The 16,938-nt window shown below is 41.2% G+C and overlaps 1 protein-coding gene across 6 annotated transcripts in view; it reads right to left on the bottom strand.

Moving 5' to 3' along the window:
* PALLD (palladin, cytoskeletal associated protein) overlaps positions 1-16,938 on the bottom strand; it is a 388,850-nt gene that overhangs the window by 180,560 nt on the left and 191,352 nt on the right. For all 6 annotated transcript variants that reach the window (XM_066387796.1, XM_066387823.1, XM_066387815.1 and 3 more), the window contains 2 exons: positions 16,429-16,548; positions 13,740-14,082 (listed from right to left, as the gene is read on the bottom strand). In XM_066387796.1, coding sequence (XP_066243893.1) covers positions 13,740-14,082; positions 16,429-16,548 — 463 coding nt within the window. The remainder of the gene's footprint in view (positions 1-13,739; positions 14,083-16,428; positions 16,549-16,938) is intronic.

The raw sequence follows: 16,938 nt of genomic DNA, 5'->3' as shown, positions 1-16,938 counted from the left end.
AGACAAAGGCGAGAGGGTCTACAGAAAGCACAGTAAAACCAGGCAAGAAAACAAAGTCAGAACAGCAGGTAGAAGTTCTGATGTCATAACAACACACATTTCAGAAATAACAGGGACAATATAAAATAACGTCAGAAATTTTCCAGAATGTATACTCATTAGTTTTTAGAATGAAAGAGCCCACTAAATATCTATCCTATAGTGTCTGAAAATGCTACATATCATAAAATTTCAGAACACTGGAGATAAGGAAAGTATTCTACATATTTTCTGAAAAAACAAGCAGGTCATATGCAAAAGACCAGAAACCAGATAGGCATTGTACTCGTCTACAATAACATCAAAACTAGAGGAAATCTGAAGCAATTCCTTCAAAATTCTTAGGGCAAGTCTATAATTCCAAATCCAGCCAAACTGTCGATTCAGTATGAGGGCAGAATTAGACACTTTTCAGACAAGTAGGGTCTAGAAACAATCTGTCCAGCACCTTTCTTTGAAAGCTACCAGAGGTTGTGCTTCTGGCAAATGAGAGAATAAAGCAAAAAGGCAAAAACATGGCAGAGAGAAATCAGGGGCACCAGGACAGGAAAAAGGTGAGGAGCACTCCCAGGATGATGGAGAAGGGAAGTCCCAGGGAAACAGCTGTGCATGAAGCCGGAGAGCAGTGAGAGGAGAGTGGAGCAGAGGATGGGGGGGACACTGGGAGGAACATTTCTTACTGTCATAGCAGGAACATGTGAGAAAAACAACGTTTAAGAAAACGATGAAGCCCTGGCTGGTTGGCTCAGCAGTAGAGCATCGGCCTGGCGTGTAGGAGTCCCGGGTTTGATTCCCGGCCAAGGCACACAGGGGAGGCGCCCATTTGCTTCTCCACCCCTCCCCCTCTCCTTCCTCTCTGTCTCTCTCTTCCCCTCCCGCAGCTGAGGCTCCATTGGAGCAAAGATGGCCCGGGCGCTGGGGATGGCTCTGTGGCCTCTGCCTCAGGCACTAGAATGGCTCTGGACACAACAGAGCGACGCCCCAGAGGGGCAAAGCATCGTCCCCTGGTGGGCATGCCGGGTGGATCCCAGTCGGGCGCATACGGGAGTCTGTCTGCCTCCCCATTTCCAGCTTCGGAAAAATGAAAAAAAAAAAAAAAAGAAAAAGAAAACGATGAAGATACTGCACTGGTGGCCCCGAGAAGACCCAACAAGGACACACATAGGTCAGTGTAACAAAAATTCATGACTGAAAAATAAGAGTCAAGGTGTCACAGCATCATTTTCTAAGTATCTCAATAACTAGTACTGTGGTTACTTATACTGGTTTAAAGTCTCTGAAATAATCTTTGTGTGTGTGTGTAACTTAAGTAATTCCTTATTTTAAAATGCTATACGAATGTGAAGCATGCCCAAGTCGTATAAGAAACAGCAATAAAACTTTCTGGAGGAAATAATGTCCATCATGTCTACTTACTCTAAGTGCAGGATGACAATAACTGCTTCTGTTAAAATAAACATCCAACCTATTACTCGCCTTGGTCAGGCGTGGAATGCCTGGCGCAAGGTGGAGGCTCTTGGCTTATGACTGTGTCCAGTGATTTTTCAATTTCTGTGAATTCCATGATAAGCCTGTTTTACCTTTCCACAGTATATTGAGGTATATGCTAACTTCAACATAAACCCAGAAGGGAACAGTGTGTTTCCTAGAATTAGAATCATTGATACTTACCAATTTCAGATGAAAACAGACTATGGGAAAAATTTGACACTAGAAGAAAAAAAATGACCTATTGATCTGGGATTTGTATCTGACAGACTGCTCAGAACCAAGTGGAATGCAGTTAGCAAGAAAAATATGGTAATTTTATTATATCATCTCAAATTAATTTATTCTGGACTACTCAGTGTATACAGTTCAGACTGCTAGGATCTGGAAGAAAGAGATTACTACAAAATTTTAATTTATCCATCCATAGACATACACAAAGTTGGTATAATTTTTGATCACTTTTCAGAGGTCTAAGTCTTAAGAAAATGGCAATGTAACAGGTCAGCCTCCTTCCCAGCCCCGTGACACAGACTCAGCCTCACAGGCTGGCCTCCCAAAAGCACTGCACATTGAAGATGTCTCGATCCCTCCTGTCTTCCCTGGCATCTTCCTCATTTCGCCCAAATCCAAATTTATCTGTTTGAGGCCTGCCCTGCATTTCATCGATTCCAAGATCCTCCCACAGGAGAAGAGAGCTGATTAGATGAAGTGTGAGAGCTAGTGAAAGCACAGTGTAGCAACTCTCGAATCAATTTCAGCCGGCATCGTCCTTTGTCCCGTCTCAAAGGACCAAGAGCACAGCCCAAATGGAAAATAGGCACCTTCCTCATTCCATGTCGCTTCCAATTTTAGTAAGATTTCCAGTTTATTTGGATTGCTTACTTTTAACACCCAGAGTTTAAAATAGAACTTCACTTTATAAAGGCAGTTTTTGGTCCCTTGTTATAAAAGCAAAACAACAACAACAAAAATGCAAATTTCTCCCTACACCACCATGATGGAAACGGGATCACTTAGGCCTCGTGTGTAAACCCACTTTCCAAGTAACGGGATGTTCAGGGAACCATCTAATTGCCTTTAAAAAAGCCTCTCTCTGCCAATTTTTGGTAAAAATAAAAACAATTCTTTATTATGGTTCTTTCCAGTAAGGCAGCTGTTTAGTATCAGAGTTTTAATAATGACAAAACCAATCATAAATCTGCTTTTAAAAATAAAATGACTAGAGAGCCAACATGAAGGGAAATCTGCTGTGATTCTAGAATGCTTCATCATGAATAATCCTCCCCTGTCGGTGTCAGATTGCTTTGTGATAGAATAGAAATAAACGTGAACATTTTCCGCTTGATTTAGAGGGTGCCCTCGGAAGACAGCCGAGGCTGTGAAGGGAAGGAGGGCACCAGGCACGACAACAATCACCTCAACAGTCACCTGGAGCAAGAAATTCACCCCCCGGGGAAACCTCTTTGGAAGTCCAAGCTACAAGCTCTACTTTAGAAATTACAGAGGTCAAGAGACATTTTTACTTTGCACTGCGTTCCACTTAGGCCATCTTTTATGGACTTTTTTTTCCCTACAGAAGACATTATTGCACATAATGATACATCCTTGAAACCAGATGGCGTATGAACTATTTCAACGAAGACAGAAACAAGGACGAGAAAATATTTGTGGTCTTTCCAGAAATCTTTCATAGCCTTCACAATTAATGGCAATTACTAAAAGAGCAGCAAGTTTGAAATTATAGCCGAGGCATATAATTACCTATATTTGACCTATTTATAGAACCCTCTGAGGAAAAAGAATACCAGATCGCTGTACTGACTCTTTTTGGTTCCTGACACATAAAGTGAAGTAAAAATATTTGGATAGTATTTTAGTGATTCAGTGGTTTTTCTAGCTTCATTGCAGGAGGCTCACAGCTGGAGTCCCTCAAATACTACCTACTGTGATACATACATCATTACTTTTAAATTAAAAAAAAAAAAAGAAACAGACATGAAAGACGTTGGGAAATGGAACAGGGCACACAGCAAATGCCTTTTCCAGGTTTCTGAATAGAGATGGAGACTAGTGAACTTTAGCAAACATAAAGCAAATGCAGGTAGAAGTTGAATAAATGTACATGTGTTTCCTCTGAGCATCATCACAAACCTTAACAATCAATGTGTATTTTTACAACAGCTTTGATAAACAGAGCAGCCAGCATTGTCCTAGCATGAACCACGGGTCAGAAAATATGAAACTGGGATAGCAAAGTTTGAGGTTCTGATGGCAGCGAATTCATGATTTCCTTTTGAATAATATGGGAAATTTGTGTGCTCAAATTTACATACGACTTATCCAGCCATGGAAATGAAAAGCTACATGGTTTCATGAAATCTACATATTTTACTAAATTAGCTTAATATGCACATATTCTTAAAACAAAATGAAAGAATATGTAATTCCTTGCCACATATGGAAAAGATTTTCAAAACAGGACATCAACTCCAGTATTATCCACAAGGTTTATAACGATGACTTGAGTCAAGTAAGGAAACCATCATGCTTTGGCTTATTGAGAAAATGAAGAGTGTGCTTTTATGCATGTAACAGAAACCAACTAAAATAAACCTCCCTGTTACATATGTTCTCACCAGTAGGTGATATGTTAGTATGAATGGAAAATGTACACATTCACAGAAAAAAACTAGTCAATGGTAAAAAATTGGCAACCTAATGTTGTTCAGCCTGCAGTAGACAAATTCTCTAGCAGGTCAAGTTGTGGATACGACGTGAAAGTCAACATATCTGGTTCAGAGGCTCATCAGTTCAGAAGAATTATTTTAACATTTACTAAGATAGAAATAGGCTTATTCAATAAAAATCCAGCTCAAGTCCTACTTCAGTAGAAGAGGTTAGTAACGACAACATGGATCATGGTGCTGAAATATAGCTGAAATATAACTGAAAGAAAGAGGGGGCTAAAAAAGATGTATGAGTCACAGTGGAAATGACTCTATCAACCTCCAATTATGAATAATCTTACTGGCTCTTTACAAAATGACAGAAAGTGATCCCCAGGATGACATTTTTGTTCCTTCACTTTACCTGCTCAGGTCAAACCTCTCCCTACAGCTCTCTTCCTGTTCTTCCTTTACCAGTTGTTCCTTAGAAAGTCCCTTTTCCAGATCCCTCTCATTATCCATGGGATTCCTGAATGGTTTCTAATCCATTTTCCCACTTTCTCAAATTCTGGCATTGGAAATATTTTAGTCCTTCACTGAAATCAGATTTCCCTTGATGAGGCTGCCAACCCCTCATGGTCTTCTCTGAGCAGGGAGGGTTCTGCACGCTGTTTCCCAGAGCTCCTCTTAGGACAGGTTTGCCATCATCACTCACATCTGCTTCTTTTTGAAGTTTGTGTGCTCCACCTATAATCACCCTCTCTTCCCTGCCTGTCACCAGCAACCTTGGTATTTCCTTATTTTTCTCAATGCCGTTAGTACCCTAGCATTTCATTTCCTGTCATCAGCTTTGGCCATCATCCATGTCAATGCTCCCTTTAACATCTTGGCTTCATGGTTCTTTGACTACTTCCTCTACTCCTGTGACCTTACCTTCCACTTAAACTGTCCATTCAGACAGATATTTCCCAATCCTTTATCACTTAGAAGGAGCCCTTTCTTTGGAGTTTGAACTTGCAGCGTCCTCACTTTGATCACCTACTGTTCCCTTTTCATACTTTCCTATCTCATATTACCTTTGAGTCATTTACATTGTTGGTATAACTTCCATATTCTTGAGTCCTATCTCTTTTCCTCTTAAACCCTAATCTGGCTTAATCTGCTTCTCTCTCTAACCCTACATGCTGCTTGGATGCTGATCTCAGTGATGCTTCTCACGGATCAATAAATTAAACATTACAGAATCCCCATCTTGCCAGTACCACCTACTATATGAGTTTCTCTCTTCAGAGTGCTGATGATGGCTGAAATAAAGTCACAAAACCACGCTCATTCACTTGTATGAATTATAAGTTAAATAATGGTTTTGTAAATATATGGCTTATTTTTGGCTTTAAAATAAATTACCTTCTCCATATCACTACTACCCTAGTACCTGAGATGGGAGATTGAAGGAATATCACATTCCTTCACATTGGGGAGGGGCACAGCCCTTTTTTCTAGCATAGGTTCTAAATGCCCAAGTGGAATCCTGCGGTCACTGGCTTCCAGGATGAGAGAGGAGTTTCAGGGGAAAAATGTGAAAGATTCAGGGCCAGAATGTTCTGCTTCCAGCTGTACTCAGACTTGAGCTTGGTTATCGTGATTTTTAGAAGGGAACATCCATGAGGAAGAGTAAAGTGAGCTGAGGTTCTGTAGCAGTGAGGGTAAAAGAGAGAGGACCCAAAGTATTCATTTCTTTTAAAATAATACTTTATAATTACAAAAGTGATAAGCATCATTGTTGAAAACTCAGAAAATCAGGACTCATTAACAAGAAAATATAACCTGCTCAAAATTCTACCACCCAGAGACCCAAAGGTAATGTTTTGGTGTATTTCCTTCTAAATGTGTAAGAGTCATTTCAGTTGGTTAAAGTCTTTCATCAATCATCCCCACCTCCACACACACAATTAGTATTAAGCTGCATTTATCATTTTTGTTTCTAGTATTTTTTCGTCCACACTAAATTGTTAATATTTTGACATCAAATTCATAGCATTACCTCTGAGCATACTGTTCAAATGTGGTGCCATCTTATCTCTGAGCTGAGTCCCTTCTCCCTTAAAAATAGAAGGTCCCTACTCAGCAGAGACTTTTTTTCCAATTTACTTTATAAGCATCAAAACAACCCTTTCATTTAGGCAAAATGAGATGGAAATGTGGAAGAAATATTAAATCATCATGTATACTTTCATGGAAAGCACCAAATGTCTGAGATAAACCTATGGTATCTCTTACGGCTGGTTAAGTACTTCTTCGAACATACATAACGTATTTGAAAGTATTTCTAAGATATTTTAAACACTAAATAAGACTATTAACCATAAAAATAAGGACTCAACTTTCTTCTGGAAATATAATTAAAACAATACACCATATTTCCCCATGTATAAGACGCTCCCTTTTTCGAAAAATTGGGGGTCTAAAAACTGAGTGGGTGTGTCTTATACAGTGGTTGGAGATTTTTTTTTTACTTGCATTTGACAGTGATGAGGAGTTGTATAAATTTTATGATGAATAAAACTTGAGTTCAATAACTTTTTTTTTTCAAATTTCAGGCCCCCAAATTAAGGTGTGTCTTATATATGGGAGCGTCTTATTCATGGGAATATATGGTATTCACCAAGACACCAGCAGAGCAAAGCACTATTATCCTAAGATCTAAGAACGTGACACTGTGACAGAGCCAATATTCACATGAAAAAATCATGAGGAAGAATACATCAACATGTTATTCCTTAGTTAAATGTTTCATTCTTCCAGGAAGTTCCTTGATAAAAGTTTCCATTTCAGGGAGAGGTTGTTTTCAAAGTGATCCAACACCAACAATGTTAATGCAATGTCATCATCATATTATATTTATGAAGAGGCTATAGCCACATAGCCAGGTACTTCAGAATTAAGACCACAACTGTGCCTATATCCCTTATTTATCACTCTCCAATGTGTTTGAGGAGTGTTTTCGTGTGTGTGTGCGCGTGTGTGCTTGTGTGTGTGATTTTATAATAACAAATTTTTTAAGAAACTACTTTTTGGGCTAATATTATTTTGAAAGCCCCTCTGGTTCCATAGCTGGCACTTACACTGCTACTACACTGCTTTGTTATTTGACAAGACTCAGCAAATATCTGTAGTAAAAACAATTTAATTAGAAATGGAAGCTGGTGCCTAAGTTTTCTGAATCAAAAGCAGAATGGCTAATCTTCCAAACATTGAATTGAGAAGACAAGGCAGTTAGAGTGCACTGAACCTAATTTAGAAATCGGTTATTCTTCTACAAAATTTGTGTGATGTTAAAAGATGTGTAGAGCCTGACCAGGCAGTGGTACAGTGGACAGAGCACTGGACTGGGATGCAGAGGACCCAGGTTTGAAATCCTGAGATTGCCGGCTTGAGTGTGGGCTCATCAGCTTGAGCGCAGGGTCGCTGGCTTGAGTGTGGGATCACTATGGTTATATAACCCCATGGTCTCCGGCTTGAAGCCCAAGGTCGCTGGCTTGAGTAAGGGGTCACTCGCTCTGCTGTAGCCCCCCCCCCCCCCTCACCGCATCAAGGCACATATGAGAAAGCAATCAATGAGCCACAACAAAGAATTGATACTTCTCATCTCCCTTCCTGTCTGTCCCTATCTGTCCCTCTCTCTGTCACACACACACACACACACACACACACACACACACACAAAGTATAGAACTCTGTGTGTGGATTCTTGTCAAAATGATCTTACAGATCACTGGGTGATAAATTATTCGGAGATGAACATTTTTGTCTTTTTTATCTTTGTGTTCTCTGCACCCAGCATTACCCCATACTTTGCAGATGCCCAATTAATAGTGAGGGAATGAAAGGTGTGCTAGATTTTTAAATACTGTACACTTATATACATTGAAGGACCTCTTCACAATTGCTTGATGATCACATCTCTTTGACCTTTGTTACCGATTTTGCCCCAAATTGTTTTGTGTCATCTTTTTGCCTTTGTGTTTGTGTGTATGCCTGTTTAAATCTACTGGATAAGGTTTACACTAGACTAGAACCCAGGAAGCCATTTGTGTTCTAATGTCAAACAGTTTTATAGTGAAATCTTGAACCCTAACTAGTAGAGGTTAAAGGATGGAAAAATGTTCTACTTTCTAAGTTACACCGACCAAAGCCCACATTGCAGTTGGAGCAGCTGTCCAACACAAACAGGACAGGAAGGGAGTAGCACAGAAGCCCTCAGCTCTTCATCAAAAGTCCGGCGTATGACGGGGGTGTTAACATGTTGAGTACACACACCTTGAAATAGTTTGATTGTACTGTGGCCAACTGACATTGCTAGTATGTACTAGAGAGTGAAAATGTCCTCCTAGACCTTCCAAGTGTCTCATTTTCTCCATAAGGCTTTAAAGTAAGATGTTAATCAAATGAGAACACAGGAGAAATGAGGAAGGAGTTGAAAGGGTTCCCACGTTAAGTAACTTAGTTGGACAAACTTTTCTACTGTAATATTATCCCACGGGATTCTTATTTAATTCTTTCATAGTCATCCCATTTGTAAGATAAATGAAGTCAGTCTTAAAAGCACTGTAAAACGGGGAAACTCTGGGATTGGTCAGGTTTGGAAATAGATGTCTATCAGAGGTTCAAAGTGAAGCTGAACCAATGGGCCTGCTCTAAATGTGGAAGATCTTTCTCTTCCTCCTTCTCGATTTGCTTTTGTTTCATTCATTCAAAAAATGCTTTTGAGCATTACGGTTGTCAGGCCCTGATCCAGATCCTGGTGAAAGGGTAGTGGAAAAGAAAAGTCAAGGTCCCTACTCTCAAAAAACTTAGGATAGTGGGGGGAAAAATACACCAACTGACAAGCAGGTAAATAAGAGGCTATGAGAAATAATTACATGCTAGGAGGTCATTAAAGAGGCCGATTTATTGGTGCATGGCTGGGTGGCTGCTTTAGATTGGGTGGTCAGGAAAGGTGGTGACATTAAGAGTCGAAAGCAAGGAGGCAGGCATTAGTAGCAGAACATTCCAGGGAGTTGAACATTCCTCCGGGCGAGGGAACAACTTGTGCTGAAATTTGTGTCTAGGAGTGCGGAGGAAACCATAAAGAACTTCCAAATATAGCAAGCCTGGCCCAGCTAAGTCACTGATAAAGGGAGTGACACAGGCCACTATTCCTTCTCCTCGGTCTCTTAAACACTTCACCCCTCACTCCCGCATGTGCAGGGTGAGAATATTTCTCTGATTGGACACAGAGTTATTACTGGGCTTATTATTGCTCATCATTCTGAAGACAGCTTTACTTTGTCAGTCTGTGACTGGGCTGAGGTGGCACATAAAATCCCTGATACTTTAGTAGGAAAAAATTTGCAAGAATTAAGAAAAACAGAAATTTTGTTTCCTATTCACACACTGAGCCCTAAATAAAATTAAAAAAAAAATTCTTTTAAACCTTCAGGCATCATTTCTAGAGAGTGGGAGGCAACCAGACTTATATGGTGCACTGCAAACAAGGAAAATAATATAACAAGCCATTCATACGTTAGGTTTATGTTTGTTCCTCTCTCTTTTTCTCTGAAAAGGAACCTGATTTCAGTACCCGCTGCTTCTTTTCTCTGTGATAGAAGCTATGAGTGTCTGTCACATAAGTGACTATATTATATGTGTTTTTCCTGTGCAGTGTCTAAGAGCCCTTCTAGTCCCACAGTAAGCAGTAAGGCACATGGCAACTGACTCTTATCAAATGGCCTACATGTTAATCAGGTTTAACTCAGACAGCGTCAGGGACAAAGGCACTTGGAGATGCAGAAACTGACGTAGATGCTTCCATGATACTGAGCCAAGAACTCACCCTCAGGACAGGTATGACAGACCCACCAGGAGACTGAGAGAGTTACAATGTTATTAGTGAGGGTTTCTGCTGGCTAATAGATCAGGGCTGGACCTGACAAGAATTCATGACATTTCTATCTTTTTTGTTTTAGTTCTTTTTTTTTTTTTTAATTCTCTATGATCAGTATTGGAGCTATTTGAGAGAAAAAAATGTAGAGATTTTCTTTCTGAAATTAATCTTTTCTTTTATTTTTTTTCAGGAATCTGACAAATCAAACACCATTTTCAGGTTAACTTACAGCAAGAGTAAATATTTCAGTTTCTGTTATTTTCCCCCCTCCTAATTGTTTCCTATTTGTTTGATTACCAATGATTTAGATGAACAAAGTGCCATAACTCCCAAGATATAAACCTCTCAAATGGGGAATAAAATCAAAGGCTGATGAGAAAATAATAGAGAAACCCAGAGATTTACACAGGCAGCCATAAGAGGTAAAATCTCATTTTTTGCAACATATAAAAAGAAAAAGGCCCTGGCCAGTGGGCTCAGTGGTAAAGCATCGGTTTGGCATATGGATGTCCCTGGTTCGATTCCCAGTCAGGGCACACAGGATAAGCAACCACCTGCTTCTCCACCCTTCCTCCTTCCCCTTTTCTCTCTCTATCTCTTTCTTCCCCTCCCTAAGCCATGGTTTGGTTGGAGCAGGTTGGCCCCAGGCACTGAGAATGGCTCCATGGCCTTGCCTCAGGCACTAAAATAGTTTGGTTGCCGAGCAACGGAGCAATACTCCAGATGAGCAGAGCATCCCCTGGTGGGGGGCTTGCCGGGTGGATCCAGAAGTCTTTCTCTCTGCCTCCCTGCTTCTCACTTAAAGAAAAGTAAAAATGAAAAGGAAAGATGTGTGAAAGAATGTCACATGGCCGTTACCTGTAGTCATTAATTACCAATAGCTTAGATGCCATTTGAAATTATTGGCAGATACCATTCAACAGCATCCCTCTGTCAAAGAACACAACTTGTAAAACAATGAGCAAACATTTTCAGAGAAGACCGTGACACTAGAGAATGGAGCGGAAGAGCTCAGACCAAAGTAATGCAGTTGGTTACCTCAAGAGGGTGGCTTAGAAAAGAAGCAATGTGAGAGTTCACTTTTCCATTAATTACACCTGTATTGTTTAAATTGTCACACAAAGAGGCAGTTACTCTGGCCCTGGCTGACTGGCTCAGAGGTAGAGCGTCAGCCTGGCATGTGGAAGTCCTGGGTTCAATTCCCGGTCAGGGCACACAGGAGAAGCGCCCATCTGCTTCTCCCTCCTTCCCCCTTTCCTTCCTCTCTGTCTCTCTCTTCCCCTCCCCCAGCCAAGGCTTCATGGGAGCAAAGTGGGCCCGAACGCTGAGGACGGCTCCATGGCCTCCACCTCAGGTGCTAGAATGGCTCTGGTTGCAACAGAGCAACACCTCAGAGAGGCTGATCATCAGCCCCTGGTGGGCATCCTGGTGGATCCCGGTTGGGTGCATGCAGGAGTCAGACTGCCTCCCTCTTCTAACTTCGGAAAAATAAAATTTTAAAAAAGATGTAGTTACTTTGTAATTAAAACAAAATAAAGTATTCTAGTTCACAGAAAAATTTTAATATTTATATTTTAAAGTATCATCACATGTGACTTTTTAGTAAATGGCAGGCATACAACATGAAAATCACCAAGGAATACTCTAAGGATATACTTAAATACCTGAAGATTTGACCAAAGAAGACCATGGTAAAACCTGGTACAAAGAAATGTTATTTCTAAGCTACCAAGTTTTATGATCTGGTGCTCTGCCTTCCCCTAAATTTCTTCACAAAGGGAAGAGTAAGTGGGTCTTAAACACTAACGTCTGTTTCTCCTGTATCCTATTTTATATTGAAAATCTGACTAATAAGGCATGACATCACTCTTCAAACTTGTGCTTAAGCTACTCACCCTCTTAATAACCACAAAATTGTTTTGTCTGTGTTTTGTAGACATGCCCCCGCCCCCCGTCACGTACACCAACATTTACCATAAAGCAGAGCTAAAAGCTGAAGGGCTGTTGAAACTCCTGAGATAAGAAGGGCTGAAATGCCTGTTAACGGCTTCTGTTTGTTCTTCTGTGATTTATTCCTAATTTATGACAGCCATTATAGTGGATACAGGTCACTTAATCAAGAGCACAGTCACGTCCTAGTCATTAAACAGCATTCACCCTTTCTTCCTCAGGAGAGAGCAAGTCCCTGGTTTTATTAAAAGCACTGCAAATACATATTCAAAAAGCAAGGATAAAGAGAGTCAGCAGTGGCAATTAATTTTATGGGTTGAAACGGTAAGAGTGTAAATCTCTTTTAAGGCTGCCACTCTTGACCTCATTTTACCTGTTCAGTATCTCAGTGGAGTTGGAAGCAGAAGTATTAAATATTCACCTGACATCTTTCACACTACTGTAGACAAACCTAGTAGCCCTATGGCCTCAAAACCGAGCCTGGAAGGCATTCAGAATTAAGTGCAGGGTAGTCATAGATAAATTTTTGAAAATGCAACACAAGATTATCCAGAAGTTAATTTTTATAAAATTGTCTGTCCATTTGTTAATTTAAGATGTTCATCTGGCTGCTTTATTTCATTAGTCTTATAAACTTCATGAAATCCCTTGCTAAACAATAAAGTGATGTACAAACATATGATATTCTTTATCTTACATATCCTAACGTTTCTAACAAATGAGCTGATGACAGAGAAAAGAGAGCAGACTGTTCGGTACCGGAAAAACAAAGAGTAACGCCTCTCCCACAGTCATCTTTCCTGCCCCAAATCAAACACATCAGACATTACGGGAAAATCTAAGGGGCTTTCCTAGATCCTGGCACATCTGCTCTCAAGGAAGTGTGACCTTGTCGAGTATGTATACATTTTACATGCCTCTGACATTTCCACTGGCCTCTATCGAGGTCTGTTATGCTATGATAGAACCTTTGGAGTTAATTGATTTCTGCCCTTCTCTGACACTGTAATGGCTCCATTCATAACAGCTCTGAGCTGTGGAGTGCCAATGGAAACAGCTCATGCAAGGTTTATCATCCTAAGAAAATAGTGGAAATCAAACATGAAGCTGGTATTCATGGAACACGCAGCTCCGTGGAATTCCAAAGCCAAGGAGGTCGTGATGTCTTCCTGACAAGCTGGTTATCTCTGGTTTCCCTCCCCTCCCCAGGCTCTGTACAAGGAATTTCCACCCTCAGCTGTTAGTCTCCCCAAGCTTATCTGTGTCAGATTTCCTTACTGATTCTCAAATTTAAAACATTTGCAAATGCTTTTACTAGAGAGCTCAAAGAAGGTCCCTCGCCCAACACCTCTGGGGAGCGGCTACATCCTCACTGTACGTTGGAAGGCCACCCCGAGCACAGATATTTTCACAGCTGAAACCAGTTACAGCTTTTAGCCAAGGGAAGATGTAACCAAGCCTCTCATTTTCCTTCTTTATATTTAGGTATCTTTTCTGTTTTTGAAAGATCCCCACTTGGTAGTAAAGTCACATCAGCCGGGAACCACTTGCCCCCGGGAAGGGGCCATAGGCCACATAGCTGATTCCAGGCAAGACGTTGTCACCGACCGGAGAGGTGATTTAGCAGGGGTATGGAAAGTATTAGAAAATCATGCAGAAGTACTCACAGTTTTGGTTTGGCAAGCAGAGGTGGTGGCTCCTTTGTGGGCGAAAGCAGGACAGCTGGTGCTGGAAGAGATTTACTGCCGTTCGCTTTGCCGTTAATCAGCCCATTCACTCCATGGCTGGAGTGGACTCCGTTGGTTTCCCGCTCAGCAGAATTGAATTGCATTTGAAGGGCTGCCATGCCACGTCCCAACTCTGTGCTGTTCACCTGCTGGATCTCAGCTGATTTCTTTGAAGCCAGCTCAAAGGGACTCGTCTCCAAGATCGGAGGGGGGGGCGGAAAGTGCTGGAAGTGATCGTTGTTGGATTCACCCAGGGAGTCATAGCTACAGTTTTCAGTGTTGGCTAAGGAAGGGGAAAGAGAGGAAAAAAAAATAAGATGCTACTAATTCAACAGCTATTTTCACACTGTTATAGATTGTCAGAGGGTCCCCTGTCCCTTGTTGTGACAGAAGAGGCAGCTCTGCTGCTGGCACTGGAGGCAGGAGCCCAGCCAGCTGGAGGGCTCGGTTCTCCCAGGCTAGTTTTGGGTGACTGCTACGTGTTTCATTTCCTGAACGAGCCCGCAAGTGAGGAAGCCAGCTACCAGCTCATTAACAAGCTTCAAACAAGAGCTAGACAGAACTTAGTTAACAGATGACAACACAAACAGTACCAGCTATCTCACATTTCAGCCACGAATCTGAACATCCTACCTGAACTTTACTGATCTTAGCTCAAGCTCTCAAGTTTTATGGGATAAGCAATGAAGAGTCACTCTATTTAAAGCTAAGCAGAGCTTTGAGTCTAAGGGAAATGCCTCATGATCTCATAGATACATATATTTTGTTCCAATTCAGATGATTGCCACAGCTGTAACTCAGCACAAAAAAATATGCTTTTTTTTTACTTGTTATCCTTAATAAAGTGAACACAACTTGGGGTAAGCTCATGCCTTTTTTGGATTTCTAGCTTTGCCTAGAGCCCAGCATAGCTCCTGGAATGTACTCAAAAGTGCTTACTTGAGGTGAATGGATACCTCAAAAGTATTTATTATGTTTGGCCTATAGTAGATGTACCCTAGTTAAAAAGGGAAGTACTGTTGCCTGGGTTGGATAGCTCAGCTGGTTAGAGCGGCTGTCATCCCAGTACACAAAGGGAGCAGGTTTGATCCCCAGTCAGGGCCCATACAGAAACAGATCGATGTCGCTCGCTCTCTCTCTGGCTCTATCCCTTCCACACACACATTCTCTCTTTAAAATCATTAAATAATATTTAAAAATGGCAAGCACCGTATGCTCATTTTTGCCACACAGACACTGAGAGTCCAGAGTTTGGGCCATACTGTTGGCAGTTTGACTACGGCCATTTGGTGGGACAGTCTTCAAGCCAAGTCAGTTCTGAAACACTGGGGTCTTCCTCATTCTGTAGTTCTAATCATGACACCTTTAAAGCACTCACTCAATCACTGTGTTCCCAATAAGGTGAACTTTTACATTTTCTTTTCCTTCTTCTCTTTTTCTTTCTTTTCTTTTCTTTCTTTCTTTTTCTTTCTTTCTTTCTTTCTTTCTTTCTTTCTTTCTTTCTCTCTCTCTCTCTTTCTTTTTTTTTTAGCTTTCAACTCTCTCTCAGGTGCCTTTATTTTAAATATGAATCTCAACTGTAATTGATAGAATTGGGTGCCAAACTTCATGGGAGAAAAATAGTTTTAGACACTTTAGGGAAGTATTCTTGAGGCACATCATGATGCTCTGATTAAGCTAAGCATTCACATTTCTTAAGATGAAGATGCTGGAGCAATTCCCATGCTAAGGTCCCTCCCAAACCCAGGCTTGGCTGTGCCTCTGCTGCCCCCTAGCACCAGTTCCCTCTCTCCCACGGAAATCAAAGTGCGATTCGATCCTTCCCTCCAAGTCTGTCTCATTCAGCTAACAACCCCATTTATGATTCCCCATTATATGCACTTTGATTATAAGTGCCAGGCTTGGTCAGAGAGATATTTTAAAAATTGCTTTTAAATAAACAACAGAGATGAGGCAATAATAATAAACTAAGGTACAGCAAATCAGCAAGAGCAGAAAAGACTCAATTAAAGTTGACATAAAGGAAAAAGCTGTCTCATGTTTCTTTTGCTAGTGGTAAATTTCTGAGTTTAAAAATGTATCCTGATATTTCTGATTAGGTGATTTAGTAGCGTATTGTTTTAGGTTTTCATATTGGAGTTATATTTCACTATCAGTGAAATTTGATATCTGAGATCTTTACAGCTTCTGCAAATTCCATTAGGTTTATCTTGTACTACATTTTCAGAAGTTTCAACCGTGGATTAAATACCAATTTATTTGTACAAGGACTTCCTCTTCGTGTGGGCGCTGCAGACAATAATGACAGCACCCACCCCCATGCTGATGTGAGCAGAGTTCTCGGTTTTCAGGAGGTCGTTAGGAAGACAGCTCCATTGTTTCCAAAACTGCATGGTTTAAAAAACTGCCCCACGCATGTCCAGTGGCTACAATACCATTACCTTCTCGTTTTCTCATGCCCACTTTCACTCCCTCTGCCCCAAAGCCTTCTGCTTGCTTGTCAGGACAACTCCCGGAGTGGCAGCAACCATTCCTAATGGCTAAGCACTCCTCCTGGGGTCGTTCTTTCCTTTGGCGAACCATACCCCGTGTGGGGAGAAGAACCCCATCCTAGTCGCCCCTCACATACCTGAGGTGACAACCAGCTGGGCAGTGCTGGTTACCGAGCCATAATCATTTCTGGCTGAGCACGTGAAGATCCCCGCATCTTCTGGGAACGTCTCGGCGATGACTAGGGTGCAGATCTCCTCTGGAAGGGAGAACAGAAAGCAGATACCTCCTCAGAATGAAACCATCAAGCTGCTTCGAAGAAGTCAGACCCTCTGCCTTTCTTAAACAATCAAATTAGAGAGATCCTCTTGGAAGTGCTTTATAAAAGGGTTCACAGATAGAATCTCTTTACATTTAACTCAGCAGTTTAGCAGAGTGGCCAACGCTTTGGAGTCAGACCCATCCTTTCCGATTTCAGACGAGATCGGCCTTGGTTGCCTCATTTACAAAATGAGGATAATATCTACCTAATGGGGTATGTTAGGATGAAACGAGATGTTTGCAAAGCGCATGCCCTGTATTTCGCATGTGGAAGAGGCTCAGGAGATGCCAACTACGTTAAGTTCTGTCTACAACAGTGTAGCTGATT

This window comes from Saccopteryx leptura, chromosome 1 (genome assembly GCF_036850995.1).
Source record: "Saccopteryx leptura isolate mSacLep1 chromosome 1, mSacLep1_pri_phased_curated, whole genome shotgun sequence".
Lineage (NCBI taxonomy): Eukaryota > Metazoa > Chordata > Mammalia > Chiroptera > Emballonuridae > Saccopteryx > Saccopteryx leptura.
Note: the sequence above shows the minus strand (reverse complement) of the source record. Positions and strands in the feature narration are given on the sequence as shown.